This window comes from Nannospalax galili, unplaced genomic scaffold, assembly GCF_000622305.1.
Source record: "Nannospalax galili isolate Female #2095 unplaced genomic scaffold, S.galili_v1.0 scaffold32, whole genome shotgun sequence".
In the NCBI taxonomy this organism is placed as follows: Eukaryota; Metazoa; Chordata; class Mammalia; order Rodentia; family Spalacidae; genus Nannospalax; species Nannospalax galili.
Genome location: NW_008335297.1, coordinates 3791779 through 3803555, shown reverse-complemented (window position 1 = coordinate 3803555; position 11777 = coordinate 3791779). Strand labels below are relative to the sequence as shown.

Genomic DNA, 11777 nt, shown 5'->3' with positions numbered 1-11777 from the left:
GAGAGAGAGAGAGAGAGAGAGAGAGAGAGAGAGAGAGAGAGATAGAGATCAGTCAGGGATAGGGGGAGGGGGGAATCAGGGACTGGCCCCACTGAGCACTCTCTCCCAGGTTTCCACACCACTTAACTGTTAGGAAATTACAAGTTTTAAGCAGAGAGCACTCTTCCAGGTTAGAACTCTTTCCTGGTAAATGTTAGGATTAGTTGTTGAAAGAGTCACAGGTAGGAAAGAAAAAAGCAACTAACCTCATAGAATCCATATTGACCTTTATTTGACAATGAGGGGTGACTACTGGCCAGCAGGAGTCTGCAATAGACTGGCCAAGGAGTAGGGGGGGCTTCAATACTTTTGTGTATGTGAACAAAGTCATGAGGGCCGGGTAGAGAATTTTGGGCCTTCGTTCTTACCCCCAAAAGGGTCTTAGGGCTTGTTTGTAGAACTTTATGGTTGGGGTTTATGGGATTCTTAGATAGGCTTGTTTTCAAAGCAAGAATTGCTTTATAGTTTGAGGCTTGTGGAGGTCTTCCTTCATACACAGAGAGTTCCAGGCCAGCTGGGGCTACAGGGAGACCCTGTCTCAAAAAACAAAACAAAACAAAAATAAACAACCCCCCCCAAAAAAAAACTTAAGGAAAACTCTATGCTAGTTTTGATTATATGATTTAATGCAGCACCTCTGATTTCAGAGACGTGTGTGTGTGGGGGGGTGTGTGTATGTATGAGAGAAGTGCTTCTCGGTTAAATGTAGCATTTCATTATTTGAAATGTTAGGCCAGTTGAATGGCTTAGTGGATAAAAGTGCTTGCTGCCAAGTCTGACAACCTGAACTGGATCTCTGGAACCCATGCTTGAAGGACAGAACTGACTCCCGTGAGTTATCCTCTGACCTTATTTCCCTCTTAATGTTGGCTCACATGGTCTCTGGTTTTGTTTTTGTGCTTGCTATTATAAACAGTGGTGCAAGAAACCTATTTTTGTCTGCACACATGCCTACTAGTGTTTTATTTTTTTTTAGAGTATTTATTATTTATTTATTTATTATTTATTTATTTATTATTTGTCTTTTTGAGACAGGGTCCCCTTGTAGCCCCAGCTGTCCTGGAACTCACTATGTAGACCAGACTACACAAAGATCGGCCTGCCTCTGCCTCCCAAGTGCTGGGATTAAAGGCGTGCACCACCATGCCTGGCCTGGATTTTATTTTTATAATTTTATGTATGTGTTTTTTCCTGCATGTATATAAGTGTACTATGTGTGTGCCTGGTGCCTGCAGAGGCCAAAAGAGGGCACTGGATCCCCCTGGAGTTAGGATGGGTGTTAGCTGCCATGTGGGTGCTGGAAACTAAACTTGGGTCCTCTAAAAGAGTAGAAAATGCTCTTAACTGCTGAGCCATCTCTCTAGCCCCACCATACTAGTTCATTTATTAAACTGTTTTTTGAGACAGGGCCTCACTATGTAGCCCTGGCTGGCCTGAAACTCACTGTGTAGACCAAGCTGACCTCAAATTCACAGAGATGGCTTATCTCTGCCTCTTGAGTGCTATGATGAAAGGTGTGTGCTGCCATACTTGGCTTGTTTATTTAACTTTTAATTTTGAGATAATTATGAATTCTCATGCAGTTGTAGGAAAAAATATAGTCCCATCCTATTTGCCATTTCGATAGTTACCCCAATGGCAATATCTTGCAGAATTCTAAGGTGGTTTCCCACATTGCTGTAGTTGTGCTCAGCTTATGCGAGCATGTGTGTGTGTGTGTGTGTGTGTGTGTGTGTGTGTGTGTGTGTGTGTGTGTAGTTCTGTTTCTTGTCTGTGCTGGGGTTAAAGGTGTGTTCCACCATGCCTGGCTTTGTTTCTCTTTAAATTGCTTGTCATAACCTTAATATTTTTTAGTTTTCTTTGTCTACAACTTGTGTTTCTTTTATTTGACTTTTGTCACTATTATGAGTGGGTTTCTCTCCTATGTTATCTACTTAAAATAACAGCTTTTGGGTTGGTGAGATGGCTTAGTGAGTAAGGCACCTGTTTCCAAGCCTGATGACCTGAGTTTGATCTTTGGTACCTTCATGGTAGGAGACAACTGACTTGACCTCCACACATGAGCTGTCACAGACACAAAATATAAAAAGTAATAAAATATCAACTTCTGATGTCTTTTATTGCAGTATTTTAAAAAATTATTTATTATTTTTTTTGAGACAGGGTCTCTCTGTAGCTCCAGCTACCCTGGAACTTGGTGTGTAGACCAGGCTGGCCTCAATCTCACAAGAGATCTACTTGCCTCTACCTCCTGAATGCTGGGACTAAAGGCATATCCCGCCATGTCCAGCTATTGAAGTATTTTTTACTTGTGAATTAAAAACATTTTTATTACTTTATTTTGTATTGTGTGTGTGTGTGTGTATGTGTGTGTGTGTGTGTGTGTGTGTGTGTGTGTGTGTGTGTGTGTGTGCCACAGCACATATATGGAGGTCAGAGGACAATTTTTGTGAGTTGGTTCTCTCTTTCCACCATGTGATTCCTGGAGATTGAGCTTAAGTTGTCAGACTTGGGGCAGGCATGGTGGCAAAAGGTTTGAACCTTTTACAGGCTTAATTCATAAAATATAAATGTAGGATATGGCCCGTTTCAAATGGTGGTCATGTAATGGCCCATCTTGAGCAAGGCTAGCTGACTGTTAGCTGTTTTGCATTCATGATGTGACCAGTGCTCTCATTGGTGATTTTATGGGTGTAGCCAACTCCATCTCCATTAACTCTAGAATGCTACAAATGGGGACAGTCTTGTTCAGTTTGGGGATTACACTTGGTTTTCTCAAAAAGGTCTTAGTATGGGCCTGGGGATGATGCTCAGTGGTAGAGTGCTGCCTGGCATGTTGAGGTAGGTCCTAGGTTTGTTAAGTTTGGTTCCCTTGTACCACCATCACCGCTATCATCACCACCATCACTTGGGGGGATGGGGGATGAGGTGGGGCAAAAAGGCCTCAGTAGCTAGGCATGGTGGCTAAAGTCTGTAATCTCAGCACTTGGGAAGTTGAGTCAGGAGGATGGCCGTGAGTCTGAAGCTTGGGCTTCACAATGAGTTTGAGGTCAGCCTGGACCACAGAGTGAGTTCCAGGCCAATCTGGGCTACAGATGAGACCTTGTCTCAAGCCAAACAAAACTCCCACACAATCCTAAGGCCTAATGATGTAACTCAGAAGCAGAGTGCTTGTCTAACATGTGCAGGACTCTGAGATTGATCCCCATCACTGAAAAAGAAAAAAAGGAAAAGAAAAAGAGGTCCCAGTAAAACTGTGAAATAGTAAAAAAAATCAATTTGAAATCCATCCTCTGTTGTAAGGTTAATATAATATAATTAATAAAAATGTGACACCTTTTTGCCGATTGTGTCTGTTGTTCTAGCATTTACCATAAAAAACACAGGATTGTTAGGAATTTTATCACAGGTTAACTTGTTGGTATGGCAGTACAGGACAAAGCTCATCAGAACAAGTGCCTCAGATTCTTCTCAGTATAAGTCAAGCCCCAGCAGTGTCCAGCTATGCTGATGTGGGTTGGTGGGATTAGTGGGGTTGGTGGGGTTAGAGGGGTTGGTCAGGTTAGTGGCTTTGGTGAAATTGGTGGCATTGGTGGAGATGGTGGCATTGGTTGCTTTGGGGGTGTTGGTAGCATTAGTGGGTTGGTGATATTGGTAAGTTTTGTGGGCAGTTTTGAATGCAGCCGGAGGTCGCTGTTTTATTCTCTATTCATTGATTTTCTTACTCCTTCAGCAGATATTCCCTGAGTATCTGCAGGATACAACTTTATTGAGGTGTAATTTACATAATATAAAAATCTACCCCTTGTAGCATACAATTCAGTGATTTTTTTAAAAATAAGATAGGGTCTTATGTATCCCAGGCTGTCTTCAACTGGATAAAAATCTGAAGATGGCCTTAAGCTTCTGATTCTCTTGCCTCTATTTCCCAAGGCCTGAGATTACAGGTCTGTACCACTGCACTTGGTTTATGTGGTCCCAGGGATCAAACCTATAGCTCTGGGTATGCTAGATAAGCAGTATACCAGCTGAGCTGTAGCTCAAGCCCCTGTGACCACAACTCAGTTCCAGAACATTTCCAGCATCCCTCTAAGTTCTCTCTGCCAGTGCAGTTCATGCCTGATTTCAGTCCAGCCCTGTACCTCTACATGTTGCCTTTCTGTTTGTTTCTGTCTTTCACCCTTTCTGGACATTTCATGGAACCATATTCTTTGTGGTTTGGGTTTATTTATTTGTTTTGGGTGGTATCTTGCTATGTAGTCCAGGCTAGCCTGCTACTTACTCTGTAGCTCGGGCTAACCCCAAACTCATGATTCTTTTGCTTCAATGTCCCAAGGACTGTATTTATACACATGCACCTAGCTTTGGGTCTTTTTAATGTAATATTTTCAATTTCATCCACGTTGTGATGCATCTGTACTTTATTCCTTTTTTTTTTTTTTTTTTTAAGTAGTATTCCATTGTAAGACTATATCACATTTTGGCCAGGTATGGTGGCACACGCCTTTAGTCCAAGCAGAGGCAGGTGGATCTCTGTGAGTTCAAGGCCAGCCTGGTCTACATAGTGAGTTCCAGGTCAGCTGGGGCTACAGGGAGACCCTGTCTCAAAAAAAAAAAAAAAAAAAAATCACGTTTTATCTGTTCATCCCATGAACAGCTACATGCATAAAATTGGGGGTGATTTTATTGACTGCTGCTTTTTTTCTTTTTTTGGTGCTGGGATTAAAGGCGCACCATACCTGGCTTGGCTGCTTTTTAAAAAACTAAAACACTCATTGTGATTAAGTACTCTACTCATTAAAAGCATGTCCCAGTTTATTAATTTGGAATGGAAGTTGGATGTGATAAAATGCCATTGAGGCAGCCAGTCTTCCATGATGAAGCTAATGAGTATTTAGCAGAGAGCATTCTGGGACATAAAGACTCAGACTGCATGAAAGCAGGTGCTCCTTGTAGGAATTAGCACCTCACGCAGAAAGGCAGGAAGCAGTGGAAAACCTTTGCTGACATGGTCACAGGGCAGTGTCTTCATAGTGTGTCCATGACAAGCTAAAGGGTAGACTGGTGTGTGCAGGCAACACCCCTCCTCCCTGACTCCCTAGTCATCGTTGACTTGAATTTGAATTATAAATTATATTAGCTCCCCTCGAGAGGCATCTCTTACCAAAATGTGCATCAAGTCTATACTCTGCATTCTTGGGAGGAAGGATCACACTCCCCACAATGCAGGGCAGCTCATGGGAAACAGGAAGAGAGTGTGTGGAAGTAGGATCAGTACAACACAGAGTTGGAAGCTCTGCCTTAGAAAGAAGCTCAGAGTGAAGATATACCCGGGAAGGCTTCCTGGAGGAGGGAATAGTTGAGGACTTTTCCATCACCAGTAGATATAAACTCAGTTCAAATGGAGCGGTGCAAAGGGGACCCAGAAGGCTTATTAACATTGAATGGCCTCAGACAGGTGTAGTGCTCACCTGAATTCTTCTGCTGCATTAGTGACCTGTGGGCATTGGGGAAACAGTGCTGCTGATGCAACCCAAGCCTCAGATCCTGAGCTTCCTGCTCACCTGCTAGCCTGCATTACATTCCTCTTAGGGGCCTGATTTTATCTCCAGCTGGCTGAGCAGTTTCTGACCTATGCTTTGGAGCCAAGCAAACTACCAGGGATTGTTAAATAGATGAGATGGTTGTTTTTGTAGAGAGTCATTTTAAGCTAGAGTCTTTGGTTAATTACAGAGAAACCTAAACACAGTCTGGTTGTTTTTCCTAAGACAGGGCCCTGGTCTGGCTCTGTTTTTGGTCACTGTGGATTTCAGGTACTTCTGGTGGTGGTCCCAACTTTCAGGAAGCTCTCAAATGTATGCCTGCCTAGCTATGTTGAGGAAGTAGCAAATGCATAGCTACTGTTTAAGAGAGACCTCCAAATAGTGTTATTTCAGTATGGGGTGGATTCTGGGACCCGCACTTCCTTAGCACTAGAAAAGCACGTGTGAGTACAGGCTGAGTACCAGGCCTAGGCTAGGAAGAAGTGGCCCCAGGAAAGACTAGATAGGAGGTGGAAAGCAGAGGCCAGGTGTTGGCTTTGGAGACAATAGAATCTGCCTCTCCAGGTCTCACCATGGTGATGGGGCAGCTGGTTTGCTCCACCACCCACAGAGTGACAATTGGCTGGACTATTATTACTGCAGGTGTAGCAATGGGTGGAGCAGGGCATCCTTGGAATTAGGCAAAATTGAGCCAGGTGGTGGTGGACTAAGGGCCTTTGCCCTGGGCCACTCCATCTAATCTGTGGCCTCTTTGCCATATTGAGGTCATAACTTCAAGACTACAAGATTGGGTCACAGAATGTCACCCTGGTCTTGCCCATCTTCACCTACCAAGTCACCCTGGCTTATTTTCTTCATAGTTTTCAGGAACTGAAATGGTTTCCTTATTTTTCTTGTTTAGAATAGTGTAAAGGTGGTATGATAGAACCCTTTCCTGTCTTGCTTTCACCTTTGTAACCCCAGAGCCCAGGACTGGGCCTGGCACACAGGAGATAGGCTGAGTTTCTTAGTACTGGCTGTGAGTGGCAACACTCTGAAGGCCTGGGCAGAGGCCCAGCAGTCCTGGGAGAATCTGAGAATTCAGTGACTGTGCTGTGACTTCATCTCTCCACAGATATGTTCCCAAATCTCTCATTTCTTTGCTTATTGAGCAATAAATTCAATTAAATGCACAGCAATTGTAACAATTCAAAATCCTGTCAACTCTAGATATGAGTTCACGATGTTATCTCTTATAATACAATAAAGAACAAGATCGGAATTCTTATTATTTTTAGTGTAAGTAACAGGCCATGAAATTATACAATGTTTCCAATTTGGCAGGCTGGTGAATTCAGTCTCTGAAAATGTCATCTTGCTTGGTAAACTATATGTGATATGAATTAAGAGTTGAAATGTGTGAATTGGATACAGTTAACACCCAACTCTTCCCCACAGGGACTGATTGGTTTGGAAATGGGCTTTCAGTCTCCTCTGGCTGTCACCATGCCCCTTTTCCCTGTTCTCCTGTATTGTTTCTGTAGAACATGGCGAGGCTTCAGGGCATCCCTGACTTATGTCAAATGAGTATAAATGGGGGTGGGGCGGGTAGGCCGCCCATGACCACTCCCAAGCTTGCCTGCAAATTGGTGTCTCCTGAGATCCACACCTTGGCAGCTTACTTCCCAGGGTGAACTGATGAATTCCTGCTTCTCTTCTCCCGAAGGGTCACCTGTCTGTGTGCTCAGTTTGAAGCTGTCCTTCAGCATGGTATGAAGAGGAGCAGAGGATTAGCGCTCACGGCGGCAGCCATCAAGCAGGCAGCTGGCTTTGCCAGCAAAACAGAGACAGGTACCCTGATGCCCACTTTTCCATTATGTTTTCTGTTATGATGTTTATTTCTCTGTGGTGGGCAAGGTACTCATTGTGTGCGGCTGGGCTGTGTGTTTGTGTGCACAAAAATACGTATACTTAAAAAAACTTGGGGCTGGAGAGATGGTTCAGCAGTTAAGAGCACTGACTGCTCTTACAGGGCACCTGGGTTCGATTCCCAGCACCCACATGGTGGCTATGAACTGGCTTAGCTCCAGTTCTAGGGGAACCTGATGCCCTCCTCTGACCTCTGTGGGACTATATAACATGGTGCACTCACATAATGCAGGCAATACATTCATACACATAAAATAAAAATAATAGATAAAATATTAAAAAAAAAATAAAAAGCTGGGCATGGTGGTAGTGCATGTGTTAATCCCAGCAGCATTTGGGAGGCAGTGGCGAGACTCTCTGTGAGATCAAGGCCACCCTAGTCTATATAGCAACTTCTAGGCCAACTGAGGCTACAGGGAGACCTGTCTCAAAAAGACCAAAAAAAACCCTAACCCCCCCCAAAAACAGTTCTGTCTTTCACCATGGTTTAAACAAAGTCTTCCTTTGTACATGACTCTCAGAGTCACATGTCACTGAATCCTGTGGGTTTGGTGGCCTGCAGCCATGGTCCTTATTTCATCAATGTGGTATAACTTGCTGGGAAATTAATAATCTGTTTTAATTTGATGCATGGGGATAACATGACATTGCATAAGTAATTGTCTTCAGCATCGCCAGGACCCCAGCAGATCTCAGAGCTCAGAGTTCTGCTGCCATCCCTTTCAGTGTAAAATGGTGAATGGTGGTTAAGTGGGAACACCAGGCGCTTCATGGGAGCCTGGTCTTTTGGATGTACATGAACTCCTTCCATTTCCCAGGAGCAGCAGAGACCTGACTCTCCCACAAGTACTTGTGAGGAAGCATGCCAGTGATCTGCTGTGGACCTGAACTTGGAAATGAATTGTGTCATCTGGAGTTGGCCTGGTAACTCCTCCTCCTCCACATTTCAAAGGCAGATTCTTTGAGGCACTGTTGTGGCTGCCATCCCCAGTTCCTGACTCTTTGTTTTTGTGCTAATGCAAGTGTCATTGAGGATACTTTCTGCTAGCTCTCCTCTTTCATACCAGAAAGTCAGAGCTGGTGTGCAGGGCAGCAGTGTCAGTGGACTTGTGAACTGAGGCCTTTTCTCTCAGCTTTCGCCCTCTCTTTCTTTTCCTCTTCTCTTCTCCCATGTGCCTCTCACACATACTCTTCACAATGCCTTTGCCATGATGTGGTAGCCAGGGGTTCCTCACCAATGGGGCTGTTTGGTCTTGCTCTTTCAGCTTCTGTCTTGAGCTTGCCGTCCTCCTCCATGAGCTATCTAAGTCCTGGGGTGACAAGAGTGTACCACCATACTTAGTTCTCCCCATCAAACCTTGTTGTCTCGATTTGTCTAATGAGTAGCTCACTTTCAGAAGTGAATGTGGGTCTGTTGGGGTCAAGAGTCAGTTTGGGAAATTCCTTTTCAATGTTGAGTTTTCTTTGGGTTTTCTGGGTCCCCTTCTTTATAAACCTACTAAGGAGCCAGGCATGGTGGCACATACCAGTAATTGGAGCGCTCCAGAGGTCGAGGCAGGAAATTTGAGGTCAGCCTTAGCTACATGAGACCATGTCTAAAAAAACCCAAACTAAACCAAAACCAAAACCAAACCAACACACACACACACACACACACACACACACACACATACACACACACACACGTGAGGAGGGGGGTTACTTCCAAGAAAATCCAGCGCCAGGGCCTTAGTGTAGGCCTCTGCCAGCCACTTTGGGCTCCTGGATGTGAGCTTCAGTGTTTCTCAGTGGTCTCAGTGTCTTCCTGGATGCTTCATGAACCTCACATGTTGGAGCTGCGTGGTAAGCATTCCCCAGAGGTGCCTAGGTTTGCTGAGCCTCCTTTTCTCTTGTTTCCATCTTGCCTGCCTTGAGGAATGGCTACCTTAGAGGAACTGGTATAGGATAAGCCACAGTGCCCTTAATTGGCTTTCATCAGGTGAGGGCAGCTGCTGGTCAGAGGCAAGCTGCCTTTGAGGTGACTGCGACCTTGTCCTCTGAACCTTAGTGCTTCCAGAGACACAGGGATAGCCTGGTGTTTGGGGGTTGTTGGCAGGATATGGTGATAGTCTCATTGGAAACAGTAACTGTATGTGACTCAGATGAGTGGCCTAGTCCCCCAGTACCCTGAACCTTCACCCTTTTCCTCACCTCATCCTTCCTCAAGCTCTAACCTCCTGTCTGCAGCTCCCCTTGTTTGCTCACAGACTAGAATCCTGGTCTCTTGTTCCTTGTCTCTGATAACACCTTTGCAGCAGATTCTGTGCCTGGTTTCCCCTCCTGCCTCTGCTTAGCAGGAGCTTTCCACCTGTACCCTGAAGAAGTTTTGGGTAGAGGCTCTGGTTGTTTTCTGCTGATTCAAATGCTCTAGGCCACCAGTGCCAATTAGAAGCATGGAACAGAGCAGACTAGCTTATCCCTTGGGTGGCTGCCAAGGGCTTCATTGTCATGTCTGTTGGCTGTGTTAATTAACCATTCACCGGCTGCTAGACTAGCCTTGGTTGATTAAAACCTCTCCTTGCAGTGAGTGATTAAAATCCTCCAGAGGGAGGAGGGCCAAGGTTTATCATCTGACATCAGGTCAGTGGCTTCTTGTGGTTGTTAAAACCATTGGATCAGCCCTTTGGGACAGAATGAGGAAAGTAGAATCAAGAGAGGATTGGATAGAGATGATTCCTCCCACCCCCCCATTGACTACTAGACTGGGTGCTTGATGTAGCACAGTGGTTATGACCCTTGGCTTAGGAGTCAGGCAGGGTTGACATTCTGCTCAATGACTTGTCAGACAGGAGCTGTGATGGAAACAGCTCCTCTCTGACCCTCTGTTTCCTCATGTGTAAGATGAGATATTTACAGGACCTGCCTCACAGGAGGAAAAGTTCCAGGCCCAGCACATGGCAGCCTGCATGAGTGTTAGATGAACACAGCAATAGTTTTCCAGAATGGGTGATAGTGTCCTTATTTTTTGGAGAATGAAGGTGGCTCAAATTAGTTAATTATTTGCCCAGGTTCCCACAGCCAATAGAGGCAGAGCTGAGGATTCTAATCCAAGTCAGACTGGCTTCCAGTTCCTGGCTCTTCTAGACCCCCTTTACCAGCAAGCCTGCATCCATCATTGCTCCTCTGTAGACTTGAGTTAGCTAGAGTGGACGTGACAGGAGAGCATAGACAGTGCTCAGTGGATCCACAAGGCTGCTGCATTAGCCCTGTTTATAGATGCGAAGCACTGTATTTCAAGACTTGGGACTTAGCTCAGTAGGTTCAATCTCCAATACCACAAAATGCAAACAAAATAGTGCACTTCCTTTTGATGAGAGAGAGGCACAGCTTCAAAGTAGTGACTGAGCACAGTGATAATGTTGGAAATCACTATACAGTTAACGCTGCATGCCTGCCAGGGACAGCTGCATTTGGTGGGAGTTAGGATACAGGGAGGACTCAGTTAATTTAGTGACTGGTGCTTTTGTGTAATATATTTACATACATATATAATCTCCACTTAACAGTTGGTGAAGTAGGGGTTTCTAGTTTAAACTGCAGCCTGCTGCTCCGGCCCCACATTTTCACCACTGACCTTGGCTGAAGCTGAGTGCCATGGCCTCTGCAGGTGGCAAATATGCTCTCATGCATCCTAGTCCCCACCCCTCCCTGCTGCCCCTGCAAGCCTGAGGCAGAGTGTAGTTGTTGTCTATTGCTTCTCAAGGCTACTGCGTCCTCATTGTTAGCATAAAGAGGAGAATGTGTTTTGTTCCCACATCCTGATATTTTACTTCCATCCTTTTGGGATCATAGTCCAGAATAAAGGACATAAATTTTGAACATGCTAGGTTTGTAAAAATTTACTTCCCTGTGGTGCTAAATGAGGATGATTCATTTTGTGTGCGCTTGTGTGTGGGTGTACAGGTGTGCATATGTGGAGGACAGAGGTTGATGTTGGGTATCTTCTTTTGTTGCTTTCTACCTTATTTATATATTTATTTTTGAGATAGGTCTCTTGTAGAATATAGGTGATTTTTTTTTTTTTGAGACAAGGTCTCCCTGTAGCCACAGCTGAAACTCACTATATAGATCAGGCTGGCCTCAATGTCAGAGAGATCCACCTGCTGAAATGCATGCACCACCATGCTCAGCCCTCTTATAGAATCTAGAGCTCACCAATTGGCTAAGTTGACTGACCAGTGAGGTCCAGGGATCCTCCTGTCTCTGCCTCCCAGTTCTAGGATTTCAGACTTGTGCTGCCACATTTGG

General features: G+C 44.8%; 1 protein-coding gene across 3 annotated transcripts in view; it reads left to right on the top strand.

The window, feature by feature from the left end:
* Window positions 1–11777, top strand: part of Snx29 (sorting nexin 29) — a 524875-nt gene that overhangs the window by 55678 nt on the left and 457420 nt on the right. The window contains exon 4 of one of the 3 annotated variants that reach the window (XM_008829910.3): window positions 7288–7412. The exons of the other annotated variants lie outside the window; for them this stretch is intronic. Coding sequence (XP_008828132.1) covers window positions 7288–7412 — 125 coding nt within the window. The remainder of the gene's footprint in view (window positions 1–7287; window positions 7413–11777) is intronic. 3 annotated transcript variants of the gene reach the window in all.